Source organism: Capra hircus, chromosome 3, assembly GCF_001704415.2.
Source record: "Capra hircus breed San Clemente chromosome 3, ASM170441v1, whole genome shotgun sequence".
In the NCBI taxonomy this organism is placed as follows: Eukaryota; Metazoa; Chordata; class Mammalia; order Artiodactyla; family Bovidae; genus Capra; species Capra hircus.
This window is the reverse complement of record NC_030810.1, coordinates 27,465,367-27,485,098: the sequence shown is the minus strand read 5'-3', so window position 1 is coordinate 27,485,098 and position 19,732 is coordinate 27,465,367. Positions and strand designations below refer to the sequence as shown.

Below are 19,732 nucleotides of genomic sequence, written 5' to 3'. Positions count from 1 at the left end.
CTTATTTGGCTGTGCCAGGTCTTAGTTGCAGCATGAAGGATCTTTCAGTTGCAGCATGCAGGATCTAGTTTCCTGAACAGGGATTGAACCCAGGCCCCCCAGCATTGGGAACATGAAGTCTTAGCCAGGTGGACCACCAGGGAAGTCCCAACAATGGGCAAATCTTTAAGATCATCTTTTGGGACAAGATAAGGAAATGCTGTTAAGTGAGGTTTGTTTCCTTTTGGTTTTCAGGGGTTTGGGGGTGCTATTAAAAATATGCAGGTTCTTCTGTCAAGTTTACATAACACTTGCTTAAACAAAGTTAAACAAATTTCTTTACGGCAAAACATTCAGCGCCTTTACCACTGCATCTGTATTATGCCTGTCCAAAAGGGAGTTAAAGTATGGAGCATTTTCCAACTTAACTGACCATGTCATAAGAGCGTTTTAAGAGCCAACAGAATACAGAATCGCTGATCAACGAAAGGCACTGATCAATGTAGTAACTTACAGAAAAGTCTCTACTACTAACCTCTAATTTCAGCCATGCTCTGGGTAATACTTCTAAACATCGGATTAGAAAATTAAAGTTATGCTTATCAGATCTGAAACTGGGAGAAACTGCTACAATGTTGGATTCAAACACACTTCGAAGAGATTTATCAGAGAGATGGCTCAGAATATAAGTAATTAAATGCCCAGTTCTATTCTTGAATACCCAAAACTGCCTAAGAAAAGGAGCAGCAACCATGAGAACAGCTCTGAGGTTCTGTTCCACTATAAACTCAATGGGAATCACCAGTGTGATGCAATTACCAGAAAAGCTTACATGCGATCACAGTGCAGGAATTAGTCTGGTGATGACGGGTAATGAAACAATTGTAATAGAGCCCAGACAAGTGCAGACATTAGCATGCAGTCATTAGGAGGCAAAGGTTACTGCAATATCATTAGTGGGCCCCTCCCATAAACAGCCAACTGTCAATGAGCCCATTGGAGTGGTGGTCATCAGGTGTAGAGTGAATTAAAAGGCAAATCCCGGCCTTCTTCCAGGGGCCTTCTAGCTCACCTGGCCTTGGACCAGTGGATAAACTGGAGGGCCCAGGGAACACATAGGGGCTATGTCCTGCAAGGCTCTAGAACCCTCCCCAAGATCACACACTGGCAGGGCCAGGCCTTGAAGCAGCAGTGAACCTCTCCCCCATTCCTGTCTCTGAGACCTAATAGCAGTGGCAGTCTGCCTGGGTCACAGTCTGTGGGACCTGTCCCTACCCACTTCGCCCTCCCCATTTGGGAGACCTGAGGAGCCTCCAGGCCAGTTGGGTTAGGTGCCTGGCTCCCTCAGCGATGGCAGCTGGGCAGGGTCTGGGGACCAAATGAGGTCTACCTCCTCCTCTTAGCCAGGACTAGGACCTCAGAAGGTGAAACTGGGCCTTGGGACCTTGCCCGTTCTTATCAGAAGAGAAAATAACATTTCCTGGTAGACAGATTTACAGGAACTTCATTAACTGACTATGACCTGACTTCTAAAATAAAGGATGTGACCCCAAAGGATGCGATAACTAACCACACCCCTCCTCACCTTTCCTATAAAAGAGATTTGAGGAAAGCTTTTGGGGTTTTAAGACATGAGCCATCCTTCTTGCATCTCCTCCATAAACCTTCTTCTGTTCCAAAGTCTAAAATTTCAGAATTGTTGGCCTCTCTGTGCATCAGGCACATGGATGTGCATTTCAGTAACATAATGAGAAACAGTTAAAGGAACAAGTTCCGGCTGGCTCCAGATATTTGACAGGCTATAAGCTGAAATAGGCTTGTTCTATTAATAGGAGTCTCAGAAGACAGAAACTATAGGGAGAGAGATTTGAGTTCAACATGAAAAAGGTCACTGTAACAATCAGAATCACCCAGAAAAATGGAATGAGTAATGTCTGTGGCAAGTTTCTTGTCACAGGAAGTACAAATGCTTTACTATCAACCATTAGAATATTTATAAGCAATTCATACATGGATTTATAGGAAGAAGGGCAGCTAAACTATATAAAAGCACCTCGCACAGTGTCTGAAATAGGAGATATTCAGTAGGTATTATGCCTTTCCTTCTTGTTTCCTTACTGCGGGATCAAATTAATCTATACAAGGTAGCAACCCTTGAAAAATATTCTGCCAATCACTTACCATGTATTTATGAAGCCAAGACACAGATAGAGGGCTTGCGACTCCTGATTTTGAACTGCCAATTCATATTTTTAGTTGTTTTAAGAATATGCATGGTATAAGAAGATCTCAGTCTCCTGGAATCAAACTTTGAAGCCACAAAAATCTCCTGATTCTATGGCAGAATGTAAGCTACTACAAACATTCTTACATATTCATTTCTAGGACACATTCAAAAATGGCAATTTCAAGTGACAACTTAAAACTCTATGAAATTCTACAATTCACTAGAAATCTACTGGATGAAGAATAACATTTCAACTAAAATGCTGTATGTTTATACTTCAAATTTTAGACTAGAAAAAACTGTCCAACTACTCTGACTAATGTAAAACTTTAGAAAAGATTGAAAACACACCAAACACAGGATTTCCAGCTAGCTGAGGGCAATGGAAGCGGCCTAAATCTCCATATCCTCAAAATCAATACCAATACACAAGAAGAACAAATAAAACTGCACAAAATCATACCCTCAGCATAACTACACAAAAGAAAACACAAAACTTCAAATTACCTATAAGTGGAAAAAAGATAAAGCGGAAAAGTAACCAAATATCTGCCAGTAACTTCCACAGTAACAGCTCTCACTTCCACAGGAAGCCTTTAGGGAAGAAGGGCAGTCTGAAAATACTTCAGAGGAAAGGAGTGGGGAGTTAGTGGCAGGCTTACAATTGCTCTGATACTACCACCCAGAAGAGAAAGATTCCCCCTAAGAGTGAAACACTTGTAGAAAAAAGTTGAAATGTTGCTGCAAAAAGTGAAAAAAAAATGTTGCAATAGATCAAATCATGACTATAGGGAAGGGTGAGAAAAGCAGAGGAGATCCATGGTGATAATCTTTTGAAAGAATTAAAGGACACTTTCTCAACATCATTTAAACAAAGAAAGGAAGAAAGGAAGAAACAAAGACAAATGAAGGAAAAAACAAAGAGGGGAGAGAGAGAGAAAGAGAGGAAAAAAGGAAAGAAAAAAATATATATAATATACATATATATGAGAGATATATATTAAATATATGAGATTCTGAAGCCAGAATGAAAAGGAAAGGAGAAAAGGAGAGATATAACCATTTGAATGCAGAGTTCCAAAGAATAGCAAGAAGAGATAAGAAAGTCTTCCTCAGTGATCAATGCAAAGAAATAGAGGAAAACAACAGAATGGGAAAGACTACAGATCTCTTCAAGAAAATTAGAGATACCAAGGGAAAATTTCATGCAAAGATGGGCTCAATAAAGGACAGAAATGGTATAGACCTAACAGAAGCAGAAGATATTAGGAGAGGTGGCAAGAATACACAGAAGAACTGTACAAAAAAGATCTTCATGACCCAGATAATCACGATGGTGTGATCACTCACCTAGAGCCAGACATCCTGGAATGTGAAGGCGAGTGGGCCTTAGAAAGCATCACTATGAACAAAGCTAGTGGAGGTGATGGAATTCCAGTTGAGCTATTTCAAATCCTGAAAGATGATGCTGTGAAAGTGCTGCCTCAATATGCCAGCACATTTGGAAAACTCAGCAGTGGCCATAGGACTGGAAAAGGTCAGTTTTCATTCCAATCCCAAAGGAAGGCAATGCCAAAGAATGCTCAAACTACCACACTCATCTCACATGCTAGTAAAGTAATGCTCAAAATTCTCCAAGCCAGGCTTCAGCAATACATGAACTGTGAACTTCCAGATGTTCAAGCTGGTTTTAGAAAAGGCAGAGGAACCAGAGATCAAATTGCCAACATACGCTGGATCATGGAAAAAGCAAGAGAGTTCCAGAAAAACATCTATTTCTGCTTTATTGACTATGCCAAAGCCTTTGACTGTGTGGATCACAATAAACTGGGGAAAATTCTGAAAGAGATGGGAATACCAGACCACCTGACCGGCCTCTTGAGAAACCTATATGCAGGTCAAGAAGCAACAGTTAGAACTGGACATGGAACAATACACTGGTTGTAAATTGGGCAAGGAGTACATCATGGTTGTATATTGTCACCCAACTTATTTAACTTATATGCAGAGTACATCATGCGAAATGCTGGGCTGGATGAAGCACAAGGAGGAATCAAGATTGCCAGGAAAAATATCAGTTACCTCAGATATGCAGAGGACACCACTCTTATGGCAGAAAGCAAAGAGGAACTAAAGAGCCTCTTGATGAAAGTGAAAGAGGAGAGTGAAAAAGCTGGCTTAAAATGCAACATTCAAAAAATGAAGATCATGACATCCGGTCCCATCACTTCATGGCAAATAGATAGGAAAACAATGGAAATAATGAGAGACTTTATTTGCTTGGGCTCCAAAATCACTGCAGACGATGACTGCAGCCATGAAATTAAAAGACGCTTGCTCCTCGGAAGAAAAGCTATGACAAATCTAAACAGCATACTAAAAAGCAGAGACATTACTTTGCCGACAAAGGTCTGGCTAGTCAAATCTATAGTTTTTCCAAGAATCATGTATGGACATGAGAGTTGGACCATAAAGAAAGCTGAGAACTGAGTAATTGATGCTTTTGAACTATGCTGTTGGAGAGGAGTCCTTTGGACTGCAAGGAGATCAAACCAGTCAATCATAAGGGAAAACAGTCCTGAATATTCACTGGATGGACTGATGCTGAAGCTGAAGCTCCAATACTCTGGCCAGCTGATGAGGAGAGCTGGCTCATTGGAAAAGACCCTGATGCTGGGGAAGATTGAAGGCAGGAGGAGAAGGGGACGACAGAGGATGAGATGGTTGGGTGGCATCACTGACTCGATGGACATGAGTTTGAGCAAGCTCCGGGTGTTGGTGATGGACAGGGAAGCCTGGTGTGCTGCAGTCCATGGGGCCTCAGAGTCAAACAAGACTGAGCAACTGAACTGACTGAACTGTGGACTTTAATTCTGGTTGGAAGAGACATTCACGAAATAAGAAAATATATATAGCCAGATTTTTATAAGTGCTATATAAAATGATAAAGCAGAAGATAGAGGATAGGTAATTCCAGGAATGAGGGTGATGAAAGAAAGCAAAAGATGACATTTGAGCAAAGACCTGACGGAAGTAAGAAAGTTAGCACTGATATCTTAGGGTAGAGTGTTTCAGAAGTTGAAATAGCAAGCTAAGGCCCTGCATGAAGTAGCAATGTGCTTACTGTGTTTGAGGCTGGGGCAGAGAGGTGAAAGAAAAAAAAATGGTAGGAGATGAAGTCAGAGATAATGAGGGTGGAAGGTCAGGTCATATAGAAGTTTGCAGGCCATAATAAGACCTGAAGGTTTCAATCTGAGTGTAGTAAGAACACAATAGAATTTTGAGCAGAGGAATGAAATGATCTAGTTTCTATTTGAAAAGCACTGATCTGGAAAAAAGAAAAAATTGACTGTACAGGTGCATGTGCAGAAGCAGAAAAACCATTTAGGAGACTCCTATACTCCAGGTGAGAAATTATGATAGTCTGCACTACAGAATTGGGGGAAATGTAGAGAAACATTTCCATTTCTCATATTTATAGATATTCTGAGAAATGAGTAAAAAGGTTTGCTGATATATTGAATATTGAATACAAGAGAAATGAAAAATGGCTTTAAGATTTTGGTCATAGGTCCTAGAAAGACAGAGTTATCATTTTCTGGATAGGAAAAACTTCAGGAGGAAACAACAGGGAAGGTGGAAGTTCAAGGAGACAATTAGTATTTCAGTTTCAGACCTATCAAATTTGAAAGATCTATTAGACATCCAAGCAGAAATACTTCTGTAAAGTGTTGTTATTTTTTTTAAAGACCTAAACCATGAAAAGAGTTGACCTTGAAAGAATAAAGAGCACTGTAGCTAAAGAAAATAGAAGACTGTGGTACAAGGAATAAGTTTGGCTTATTGAACACACTGAAAGGCCAGTGAGCTTACATATGGGAAGACCAGACAGCAGGAATTAAAACAAGAAATGCTTTTTAAACAGTCTCACTGTAACACAGTAATTTATAATATTAATACATATTTTGGTACCTGAATGCTATAGACTTAATTGTGTCCCCTCAGAATTCATTTGTTGATGCCCTAACAACCAATGTGATGGTATTTAGAGATGGGTATTCGCAGAGGTATAATAATTATGGTGGATGAGGTCATGAGGGTGAGACTCTCCAGACAGGATTATACCCTTATAAGAATCCTTAAAAAAAGAACACAAAGAATTTTCTCTCTCCCTCTGTCTCTGCACCCACACAAAAGAACAGGTCATGTGAATACACAGTGAGATGGAGGTCACCTATGACCCAAGAAAAGAGGCTTCGGTATAATATAAACCCTATCATACATCTTGATTTTATACTTCCCAGCCTCTAGAACTATGAGAAATAAATTTCCTTGTTTGAGCTACCCGGTCTATGGTATTTTCTATATCAGCCCAAGCAGACTAATACAGTGGAAATGGAATTATACTGAACAAAAATGTAAAACATGTGAATGGCTTTGGAACCATTCTAATTCCAAAGTTTGGAACATTGCTAGTGAAAAAGACTGAAGTGCCTTGAAGAAACCAAAGAAACTTTGAGAATGCTGCAGATGAGAGTTTACAAAAGAACAAAATCTTCCTGAAAACTGAGGAAAAGGAGACCCCTGTTATAATAGAAACAGGAATTATAATAATACTATTACCAAAAGTTATGTAGAAAATAGATAATAAACAAATATTGAAACTGCCACATGATTGATTCTTGCTGCTTATAGTAAAATTCTATAACGCTATATTGCATAAAGGACTATTAAACAAGAACAATCCAGGACTTCATAGTTCTTAAAATTCTCAGCCTCTCAAAGGGGTAAAAGATGCTAAAATTAACAAATAGTCCTTGAGCGAAGATCAAAGCCAATGCACTGCCAGAAAAACACGGTCCAAAAATGAAGCCCAGGTTGTGACAAATCTTTTAAGACTCAGAAAAATCAAAGATGATGCCTCAGAATACATTTCGTACAGAAAAAAACCTCTCTAAAGAGAAAAGAGCTATGTCTCACAATTCCTCTCAAAGGACTGCTAAGAAGTTTAAGAAGGCTGCCCTTCAGCCATCTCAGAAAGGACCCAAAGAGATTTTACAGGTGTAATTTGTAGACAGGAGGACCAAACAAGTTTTTACGATAAAAAGGAAAGCCACAAGGTTTTTAAGATAAAAATTATCTACAGAGAGGATTCTTAGGTGTTAGCATTCTATTTTTGACCTGGGAGGTAAATTAGGTTACAGATATGGGCTTTGGGAGAATTCACTAAGCTGTATATTTATGTTGCATGCATTTCTCTGACTTGAGTTATACTACACAACAACACTGGGCTGGAAGAAGCACAATCTGGAATCAAAATTGCTGGGAGAAATATCAATAACCTCAGATATGCAGATGACACCACCCTTATGGCAGAAAGTGAAGAGGAACTAAAAAGCCTCTTGATGAAAGTGAAAGAGGAGAGGGAAAAAGTTGGCTTAAAGGTCAACATTCAGAAAACGAAGCTCATGGCATCTGGTCCCATCACTTCATGGCAAATAGATGGGGAAACAGTGGAAACAGTGGCTGACTTTATTTTGGGGGCTCCAAAATCACTGCAGATGGTGATTGCAGCCATGAAATTAAAAGATGCTTACTCCTTGGAAGGAAAGTTATGACCAACCTAGATAACATATTCAAAAGCAGAGACATTACTTTGCCAACAAAGGTCGGTCTAGTCAAGGCTATGGTTTTTCCTGTGGTCATGTATGGATGTGAGAGTTGGACTGTGAAGAAAGCTGAGCATCAAAGAATTGATGCTTTTGAACTGTGGTGTTGGAGAAGACTCTTCAGAGTCCCTTGGACTGCAAGGAGATCCAACAAGTCCATCCTAAAGGAGATCAGTCCTGGGTGTTCATTGGAGGGACTGATGCTGAAGCTGAAACTCCAATATTTTGGCCACCTCATGCGAAGAGTTGACTCATTGGAAAAGACCCTGATGCTGGGAGGGATTGGGGGCAGGAAGTAAAGGGGACGACAGGGGATGAGATGGCTGGATGGCATCACCAATTCGATGAACATGAGTTTGAGTGAACTCCGGGAGTTGGTGATGGACAGGGAGGCCTGGCGGGCTGCGATTCGCAGGGTCGCAAAGAGTCAGACACGACTGAGCGACTGAACTGAACTGAACTGGACACAACAACAAATTTCATATTTTTAAAAAATGCTGGGTTCAGTCACCACCATGATTCCTTGATTCTTTGAGTCTGCACATGAACATGTGAAATTTGAGACATCTGTTACACACACAAGCAGAGATGTGAAGATGAAAACTGGATATGTATAGACTCCATCACTGACTATCCTAAGTTTGCCCCCCCACAACAAATGCATTACCTTGTTTTATTTTCTTCACAGCTACTAATCATTATTTGAAATTATCTTTATTTTGTTCATATGCTACTGTCTCCCCCTGCTAGAAATGTAAGCAAATACCACACATCTCACCTGCTTATTTGTTGCTTGTGAATGACTTCACTGATATCCCTAATTCTTTTTCCCTTTATGATCTGACTTTGCAGTTTCCTACCTTTAAAAAAGTAGAGTATATTTCACACTCCCTTGATTCCAAGTTTTTCATATGACTTGCTTTGGTCAAGTCTCAAAATGCCTTGCATGTTGTAGATTACTCTCTTCTGCTTCTGTTGTGACTATGAAAAGGACATGCCAGAGGTGGCCCTCTGGTCCGAAGAAGAGGATGAGATACCCAGCCAAACAGGAGTAAAACAGAGCCTCCAACCAACCTACACTCATATGATCAACCCAGACAAAAAGAGCTGAGCATGACTTAGACCCACTGCTGCTGCTGCTGCTAAGTCACTTCAGTCATGTCCAGCTCTGTGCGACCCCATAGATGGCAGCCCACCAGGCTCCCCCGTCCCTGGGATTCTCTAGGCAAGAACACTGGAGTGGGTTGCCATTTCCTTCTTCAATGCATGAAAATGAAAAGTGAAAGTGAAGTCACTCAGTCGTGTCTGACTCTTAGCGACCCCATGGACTGGAGCCCACCAGGCGCCTCCATCCATGGGATTCTCCAGGCAAGAATACTGAAATGGGTTGCCATTTCCTTCTCCATAGATCCACTGATTCCCAGTCAATCTACAAACTTGTAAACTTTGATAATAATCATTATTCAATAATAACTGAATTTGGGAGTAGTTTGTTACACAGCAATAATTAACTGATATGCAGAGTTGCAAAGAATAGCAAGGAGAGATAAGAAAGCCTTCTTAAGTGAACAATGCAAAGAAATAGAGGAAAACAATAGAATGAGAAAGACTAGAGATCTCTTCAAGAAAATTAGAGATACCAAGGCACTATTTCATGCAAAGATGGGCACAATAAAGGACAGAAATGATAAGGACCCAATAGAAGCAGAAGAGATTAAGAAGAGGTGACAAGATTATATATAGGAACTGCATTAAAAAGAAAAGGTGTTAATGACCTGGATAACCACAGTGGTGTGGTCACTCACCTAGAGCCAGATATCATAGACTGTGAAGTCAAGTAGGCCTTAGGAAGCCAAACTATGAACAAAGCTAGGGGAGGGGATGGAATTCCAACTGAGCTATTTCAAATCCTAAAGACGATGCTGCGAAGGTGCTGCACTCATTGCCAGCAAATTTGGAAAACTCAGCAATGGCCACAGAACTGGATAAGATCAATTTGATTCCAGTTCTAAAAAAGGGCAATGCCAAAGAACGTTCAAACTAAACCAAAATTACACTCATTCCACACACTACCAAGGTAATGCTCAAAATCCCTCAAGCTAGGCTTCACCTGTATGTGAACTAAAAACTTCCAGACGTAGAAGTTGGATTTAGAAAAGGCAGAGGAACCAGAGATCAAATTGCCAACATCCGCTGGATCATGAGAAAAGCAAGCAAATTCAAAAAAACCGTCTACTTATGCTTCACTGACCACGCTAAACCCTTTGACTGTATGGATCACAAAAAATACTGTGGAAAATTATTAAAGATATGGGAATACCAGAACACCTTATCTGTCTCCTCAAAAATCTGTATGCAGGTCAAGAAACAACAGTTAGAACTGAGCATGGAACAATAGATTGGTTCAAAACTGGGAAAGGAGTACATCAAGGCTCTATACTGTCACCCCGCCTATTTAACTTATTTACAGAGTACATCATGCAAAATGAGGGCCTGGATGAAGCACAAGCTGGAATCAAGATTGCCAGGAGAAATATCAAAAACCTCAGATATGCAGATGACACCACTTTAATGACAGAAAGTGAAGAGGAATTCAAGAGCCTTTTGATGAAGGTAAAAGAGAGTGAAAAAGTTGGCTTAAAATTCAACATTCAAAAAACAAAAATTATGGCATCCAGTCCCATCACTTCATGGCAAATAGATGGGGAAAAAGTAGAAGCAGTAATAGGTTTCATTTTCTTGGACTCCAAAGTCACTGTGGATGGTGACTGCAGCCATGAAATTAAAAGACAATTGTTCCTTGGAAGAAAAGCTATGAAGAACCTAGACAGTGTATTAAAAAGCAGAGGCACTGCTTTGCCAAAAAGGTCCACATATTCAAAGCTATGGTTTTTCCAGTAGTCAGGTACAGATGTGAGAGTGGGACCATAAAGAAGGCTGAGCGTTGAAGAATTGATGCTTTCGAACTGTGGTGCTGGAGAAGACTCTTAAGAATCCTTTAGACAGCAAGATCAAACCAGTCAATCCTAAAGGCAATCAACCCTGAATATTCATTGAAAGGACTGATGCTGAAGCTAAAGCTCCAATACTTTGGTCACCTGATGCAAAGTGCCAATTCATGAGAAAAGACCCTAATGCTAGGAAAAACTGAGGGCAAAAGGAGAAGGAGGGAACAGAGGACAAGATGGTGGGATGGCCCATCGACTCAACGGACATGAGTTTGAGCAAGCTCCAAGAGATAGTGAAGGACACGCAAGCCTGGCGTGCTGCAGTCCACGGAGTTGCAAAGTATCAGACACAACTGAGCAATCGAACAACAGTACTTCTATATTTCAGTGCCTAGAACAATGCCTGCAATACAGATAAGAGCTAAATATTTTAAATAAATTATTTAATTCAAAAGGAAATGGACAGGGAATAGCCAAAGAGGTAAGGAAAATCAGAATGAGGTGGCACAAATGCCAAGAGAAGAATATGTTTTAAGAAAGAAGTGATCAAAAGGGTCTAATGGTGCTGAGGTCTATTAAAACAGTATTGAGCAGTATTTACTTCCTACGGCAATGTGGAGATCAGTGCTAGCATTGAGAAAGAGGGGAAGCCAGACTGGAATGAACAGAATTTAAAATGGTAACAAATAGCTACAAGGAAGAAAGTTTCCATGGCCCCAAACTGTCAGTCTCCTCTATGCCATCCTACCATTCTTCCTTGAAGATTTCTTTCCTTTCTGATTACCTGATCTTGGTTATCAAACCTACGGTATTTTTCCTACAAAGAATAGGAATGTTGTACTTTCAAGCACAACTGTTTTCTTTCTCATCTCACAGAACACAGGCTCATATGATAAAAAATAAAAATTAAAAAAACAACTCTTTCTGCACTACCCCATGTTTTAACTAACTGGCTAATGCAGATCAATCACTGATCATCAGTCAAAAAGCTAGGATGCTCACCTGCAAAATAAAAATCAACTAGCAATTTAATTCTCCCAAAACATTATGTGACCTCCCTGGTAGTTCAGCAGTTAAAAATTCGCCTTTCAATGCAGAGGACAAGGGCTCAATCCCTGGTCTGGGGAGAGTCCACATGGCATGGGGCAGGCAAACCCATGTGCCACAAATACTGAAGATTCACATGCCCCAGAACCTATGCTTCACAAAACAAGAGAAGCCATCTCAGTAAGAACCCTATACACTGAACTAGAGAGTAGCTCCTACTTGCCAAAACAAGAAAAAGCCCATGAAGCAAAGAAGACACCGTGTAGCCAAAAATAAATTAATTAATTAAATTTAATTTAAAATAAAACACTATGGATTGACAAATGATGATGGACTCCTGATGGATTCAAGTACTGAGAATACTGTACTCAGAACTGATAAGCCTCAATTTATAGTCCATGGTGGAAGATTTATGTTATTTTTCCTACTTCAGTGTCTTGTTTTGGAACATCCAAGGTATTTCCAATATGATGTCATTTGTATAAATACTTTACAACTAAATGCAACAAAAACTATTTCAACTTAATTGAAAAACCATATCATATTTTATACAAACTGGCATCCTCCACAGTTCCTTAATAAATACGTGTATATAACTAAAAATAAGCCTTAAAGTTTTTTAACATACCATATTTTTCCATGTGCTCTTTTCCAGCACACCCAAACATCTGAGGAGCAATTGGGTGGGCAGATAATCCATACTTATTGATCAGGACTTCAATATGTTTATCAAGCGGATTAGTCCTATTTGGAGTCTAAGAGAGGAGAAAAAAAATTTTTAATAAGTACTCAACATGATACGTATCTCTTTCAACTATTACAGTGTTTAAGACATTTGTTAATTAGAAGTGTGGAGTAAGCCAAAAATTGACAGTATGACTAAAATCAGTCATTCAATTAAAAATAAATAATTTTTAAGTAAAAAAAAAAAAAGAAACATATAAAGAATCCCATTATGTGCAAATAACTGCTCAATGTTCTGGGGATAAAACAATAAACAAAACAGATAAATTCCCTGCTCATCTAGCATTCATATTTGAAGGAAGAGGGAACAGAAAGTAATAAGGATGAAAATGATTAAAATATAAATAATAATGCTATAACAAACTCAAATAAAGGGATAAAGATTGAAGGTGGGAAGCGGTATGTTACAGAAAATAATCTAAGGAGATAAAATTGATAAAGTGACATTTCAGCAGGGATGTGAAGGAGTACGAGTAAGTTATTTGGTTAAGTTGGGGAGAGGAGCATTCTAGGCAGACAGAACAGCAAGAACAAAGTCCCTAAGGCAGGAGCAGGTTTCGGCATCTGAGAAAAAGTGAATTACGATTAGAATAAAGTTGATACTCAGAGTGCAATTACATCTGTTTCCATGGCTCTAGAATAGAGAAACACAGTTCCCACTGCAAATATTTTACAAAGGGGAGGCTGTTTCTTGCCAGTTTACCAACTAGACCATGAACACCCAGAAGATATGAATTCTTCATATACTTCTGTATATGTATCCAGTGCCTAGCATTTGCCCTGCTATATAGTTAACATTCCATAAATAACTGTTGAATGAAATTAATGAACTTTTTTTGAGGTCCAAAAAGAGGTTCTAAAGCAAATGCTACAAAAAAATTAACTAGACATATGAAAAGACATCTTTCCATATGTCTACTTACTAATTATTAATAATTACTAATTATACATTAGTAATAATACCATTAATTATTAGAGAAATGCAAATCAAAACTATAATGAGGTACCACCTCACACTGGTCAGAATGGCCATCATTAAAAAGTCTACAAATAACAAACTCTGAAGAGGCTGTGAAGAAAAGGGTACCCTCATACCTATCCCCTGTTGGTGAAGATGTAAGTTGGTACAGCCACTATGAAAAACACTATGGAGGCGTCTCAGAAAACTAAAGACAGAACTACCATATAATCCAGCAATTCCACTACTGGGAATATACCCAGACAAAACTATAATTCAAACAGACACATGCACTACTATGTTCATAGCAGCATTCTTCAAAATCGAGAAAACATAGAAACAACCTCATGTCCACCCAAAGATGAATGAATCCAGAAGATGTGGTACAAATGTACAATGGGATACTACTCAGCCACAAAGATGTGTGAAATAATGCTATCTGCAGCAGCAACATGGACGTAACTACAGAATATCATACCAACTGAGGTAAATCAGAAAGAAAAGAAAAACACTATGATTCCACTTATATGTGGAGGAGTCAAAAACATGGTGCAATGAGCCTACCTACAAAACAGAAACTGATTCAAAGGACTAGAGGCCAAACTTGTGGTTGCCAAAGGGGAGGAGGGAGGGAGAGGGGTGGACTGGGAGTCTGGGGTTGGTAAACATTACGTTTACAGCAAGATCCTAATGTATGGCAGACAGAACTACATTCAATATCCTGTGATCAATCATAATGGAAGAGAACATAAAATAGAGTGTATATATGTGCATAACGGAGTCACTTTGCTGTACAGCAGCGATCGGCAAAACATTATAATCAACTGTGTGTGTGTTAGTTGCTCAGCTGTGTCCGACTCTTTGTGACCCCACGAACTATAGCCTGCCAGGCTCCTCTGTCCATGGAATTCTCCAGGCAAGAATACTGGACTGGGTTGCCATGCCCATCTCCAGGGGATCTTCCCAATTCTCCAATTTAAAAAAACTCAAAAAAAAAAAGAAGATTAAGAGGGACTTCTCTGGTGGTCTAGTCACTAAGACTCCACACTCCCAATGCAAGGGGGCCAACTTTCATCCTGCCAACTACAAACTGGCACTTCCAAAAGCATTTGTCAGCAACTGAACGACAATAACAAAGGCATTTGCCATCTGTCTCTGTGGAGGCTGAGCCTGTGCTGCTGCATTTCCCTAGAGGGAGCTCAGGGTGGGGTGGGGCACTCTGTGCTCCAGAGAAGCTGGTAGAACAGATGTTTATACAGTTAGATCTTTTCAGATGACCCCAGTCTTTGCATCTCTTCACATCAAGAAAAGCACTGAGTCCCTTCAGGGTGACATCAGCTCCTTCTGACCAGCAGAAAACCTTTTATAAAGTAAGCACTTGACTGCATTGAACTCCCACTTCACCGAAATCATATATTGACCTTGTCTGACTGCCTCTTTGGAGCAGTCTCTCAGAGCTATCTGAGGTACCCCTTCCTGGGCTGCAGTCCTGATTTTGCCCCAAATAAAACTTAACTCAAAACTCTCACATTGTGCATCTTTTTAATCAACAACCCCTAGTCAGGGAACTAAACCCCACATGCCTTAACGAAAAGAGCCCACACACCATAAAGAAGATCAAAGATGTGAGGAGAAGGGGACGACAGAGGATGAAATGGCTGAACGGCATCACCGACTCGATGGACATGAGTTGGGTAAACTCCGGGCGTTAGTGATAGACAGGGAGGCCTGGCGTGCTGCGGTTCACGGGGTCACAAAGAGTCGGACATGACTGAGCACGGAACTGAACTGCACTGATGCATACATATGGTCTTCTCACGTTTCCCAGTGGTTAAGAATCTGCCTGCCAATGCAGAAGACCCAGGAGATGAGGGTTTGATCTTTGGTTCAGGAAGAATCCCTGGACGAGAAAGTGGCAAGCCACTCCAGTATTCTTGCCTGGAAACTTCCATGGACAGAGGAGCCTGACAGGCAGGCTACATTTCATAGGGTCGCAAAAAGTTGGACACACCGAGTGACTCAGCACACACGCATGCATACATAGGCAATCTCATTCTTCAGCTTTTGCGAGCTCTATTCATGGCAGTCAGACGGGCAAAGTTTTCTCATAGTGTTATAACAATTCCAAAATAAAAATAGATGAGACTCACGCTTACTGCAATGGCTCCCTTTTCCATCTTCTCAAACCCAAGAGCCAAGACACAATCCACCAGACCTTGAAAGAAAATGTAATTATCTTGAAAAATTACATTTCTAGACTCAAACAAAATACCCTTAAATACTTCTATTTAAACAAGTATGTCAATGTACACAAAATGTAAAAACATAGTGCAGTCCTATAAAATTTGTAATAAGTGAAAAATTACAGAGAAAACTCCTATATACCTCTAGATACAAGGAAAAATCAATAAAGTATATACTTCCTCCTTTGATTTTGAGTGTTAATAAAACTTTTTATTAATGTGGAAATATGTTCCAATGAAGAACAAATACATATAGCTAACTGTGAATTTTTAAACATTAAATAAAATTTTAAAAAATTTTAAAGAATCTTGATCAAAATCTCAACAGAACTATTTTTGGAAAGACTGGGTATCTAAAAATGATGTTAATGTTCAAATGAACAGCAAAACAAGCAGGACTGCCAAAATTTTTCTTTAAAAAAAGAAAAAAATAATAACAAGCTAGGGGGCACAAGGGCTACTAGTATTATCTAACAGTGAGACATTATACAGCTCCAACAATTAGAACACCAAGTGAAAGTGAAAGTGAAGTCGCTCAGTCCCCATGGACTGTAGCCTACCAGCCTCCTCCCTCCATGGGATTCTCCAGGCAAGAGTACTGGAGTGGGTTGCCATTTCCTTCTCCAGGGGATCTTCCGGACCCAGGGATCGAACCCGGGTCTCCCGCATTCCAGGAAGACGCTTTAACCTCTGAGCCACCAGGGAAGCATAGCAGAGCAATAATCAACAATCAGAAGAAAGAATAAGAGGCCTAATGAAGGAGCCTAGAACATTTGGAAATGCAGACTATGATATATACCCAAGAGAACTGAAAACATGTGGCCACAAAAAAAGTTGTACACAAATGTTTATAGCAGGATTATTCCTAAAAGCCAAAAAGTAGAAATAGCACAGTGTACATCAACTGATAAATGGGTAAACAAAATGTAGTATATTCACACAATGGATTACTATTTGGCCACAAAAAAGGATGCAGTACTGATACATGCTAAAATATGAATAACTGTGAAAATATTCCGGTAAGTGCAAAAAGCCATAAAAGGTCATATATTATATGATTCCATTTATATAATGTTCAGAATATGTAAATCCATAGAGACAGAAAGTAAATTAGTGGTTGCCAAGGGTTGTGGGGAGGGTGGAACGGGAAGTGACCGCTAATGGGTACAGCTTTCTTCTGTGGGTGATACAAATGTTCTAAGATTAAACAGTGCTGATAGTTGCATAAACCTGGGAACATACTAAAAACACTGAATTCTATACTTTTGTGCTATATAATGTATATATCAAAATTTTTATTTAAAAAATACATTAAAAAGCAATCCCTCTGAGGGTTGTACAGAGACATCATAAAAGAAGGGCAATAACCCCCCATCTATTTAAGCACACTAGACAAATAGGCACTGCTCACCACCCTGAACCAGTTGCCGGGCCACAAACAAAGCAGTTGAGCCAGTAGAACAGTTATTGTTGATGTTGATTATAGGAATTCCAGTCAGTCCCAAACCGTGATAGATAGCCCTCTGTCCACTGGTAGAGTCACCTACATAGAAAAAAGAAAATTATCTACGCAACATGAGAATTATGGAGCTGTAAAACAATATAACACTACATTATATTTTTCTAGTATTATGCCTTTGTCTAACATAAAACATGGACATCTTACTCAGAAACAGTTTCAGCATGAAGCACCACTTATTCTGCAAATATAAAAATTCTCAAAACATAGTATATATTTATGCACTTTATTTACATAACACAGAGGTAGGAAAGTAGAGAAATGACCAAGTAATAGCAAACAACTCAATCTGGGTAGGGTTACATGATAAAGGAAGCAATATTTCATGCATATTATCAGATATAAATCTCTGGATTATCAGGCAAATTTGGCCTTGGAGTACAAAATGAAGGAGGGCAAAGACTCTATTAATAGAGTTTTGCAAACAGAATGCACTGGTCATAGCAAACACTGTCTTCCAAAAGCATAAGAGAAGACTCTACACATGGACATCACCAGATGGTCATTACCAAAATCAGACTGATTATATTCTTTGCCGCCAAAGATGGAGAGGCTCTATACAGTCAGCAAAAACCAGACCAGGAGCTAACTACGGCTCAGATCATGAACTCCTTATTGCCAAATTCAGACTTAAATTGAGGAAAGTAGGAAAAACCACTAGACCATTCAGGTATGACCTAAATCAAATCCCTTATGATTATACAGTGGAAGTGACAAATAGATTCAAGAGATTAGATCTGATAGACAGAGTGCCTGAAGAACTATGGACAGAGGTTCCTGACATTGTACAGGAGGCAGTGATCAAGACCATCCCCAAGAAAAAGAATTGCAAAAAGGCGAAATAGTTGCCTGAGGAGGACTTACAAACAGCTGTGAAAAGAAGAGAAGCAAAAGGCAAAGGAGAAAAGGAAAGATTAGACCTATTTAAATGCAGAGTTCCAAAGAATAGCAAGGAGAGATAAGAAAGCCTTTCTCAGTGAACAATGCAAAGAAATAGAGGAAAACAATAGAATGGGAAAGACTAGAGATCTCTTCAAGAAAATTAGAGATACCAAGGGAACATTTCATGCAAAGATGGGCTCAATAAAGGACAGAAATGGTATGGACCTAACAAGCAGGTGATATTAAGAAGAGGTGCCAAGAATACACAGAAGAACTGTACAAAAAAGATCTTCATGACCCAGAAAATCACGATGGTATGATTCCTCACATAGAGCCCGACATCCTGGAATGAGAAGGCAAGTAGGCCTTAGGAAGCATCACTACAAACAAAGCTAGTGGAGGTGATGGAATTCCAGTTGAGCTATTTCAAATCCTAAAAGACGATGCTGTGAAAGGGCTACACTCAATATGCCAGCAAACTTGGAAAACTCACAGTGTCCACAGGACTGGAAAAGGTCAGTTTTCATTCCAATCCCAAAGAAAGGCAATGCCAAAGAATGCTCAAACTACCACACAATTGCACTCATTTCACACACTAGAAAAGTAATGCTCAAAATTCTCCAAGCCAGGCTTCAACAGTATGCAAACCATGAACTTCCAGATGTTCAATCTGGAATTTTAAGAAGGCAGAGGAACCCGAGATCAAATTGCCAACATCCACTGGATCATGGAAAAAGCAAGAGAGTTCCAGAAAAACATCTATTTCTGCTTTACTGATTATGCCATAGCCTTTGACTGTGTGGATCACAATAAACTGTGGAAAATTCTGAAAGAGATGGGAATACCAGACCACCTGACCTGCCTCCTGAGAAATCTGTATGCAGCTCAAGAAGCAACAATTAGAATTGGACATGGAACAACAGACTGGTTCCAAGTTGGGAAAGGAGTACATCAAGGATGTAAATTGTCACCCTGCTTATTTAACTTATATTCAGAGTACCTCATGAGAAACACTGTGCTGGATGAAGCACAAGCTGGAATCAAGACTGCCGGGAGAAATATCAATAACCTCAGATATGCAGACGACACCACCCTTATGGCAGAAAGTGAAGAAGAACTAAAGAGCCTCTTGATGAAAGTGAAAGAGGAGAGTGAAAAAGCTGGCTTAAAATGCAACATTCAGAAAACTAAGATGATGGTATCTGGTCCCATCATTTCAAGGCAAATAGATGGGGAAGCAATGGAAACAGTGACAGACTTTATTTTCTTGGGCTCCAAAATCACTGCAGATGGTGACTGCAGCCATGAAATTAAAAGACGCTTGCTCCTTGGAAGAAATGTTATGGCCAACCTAGATAGCATATTAAAAAGCAGAGACATTACCTTGGCAGCAAAGGTCTATCTAGTCAAACGTATGGTTTTTCTGGTAGTCATGCATGGATGTGAGAGTTGAACCATAAAGAAAGCTGAGTGCTGAAGAATTGATGCTTTTGAACTGTGTTGTTGGAGAAGACTC

At 39.6% G+C, this 19,732-nt stretch overlaps 1 protein-coding gene across 1 annotated transcript in view; it reads right to left on the bottom strand.

Moving 5' to 3' along the window:
* The window catches only part of SCP2 (sterol carrier protein 2), a 96,720-nt gene that overhangs the window by 64,687 nt on the left and 12,301 nt on the right, over window positions 1–19,732 (bottom strand). Inside the window, exons 4-6 of the mRNA XM_018044270.1 lie at window positions 17,227–17,358; window positions 15,723–15,787; window positions 12,499–12,625 (exon numbers count right to left, since the gene is read on the bottom strand). Of these exons, the coding sequence (XP_017899759.1) occupies window positions 12,499–12,625; window positions 15,723–15,787; window positions 17,227–17,358 (324 nt within the window). The remainder of the gene's footprint in view (window positions 1–12,498; window positions 12,626–15,722; window positions 15,788–17,226; window positions 17,359–19,732) is intronic.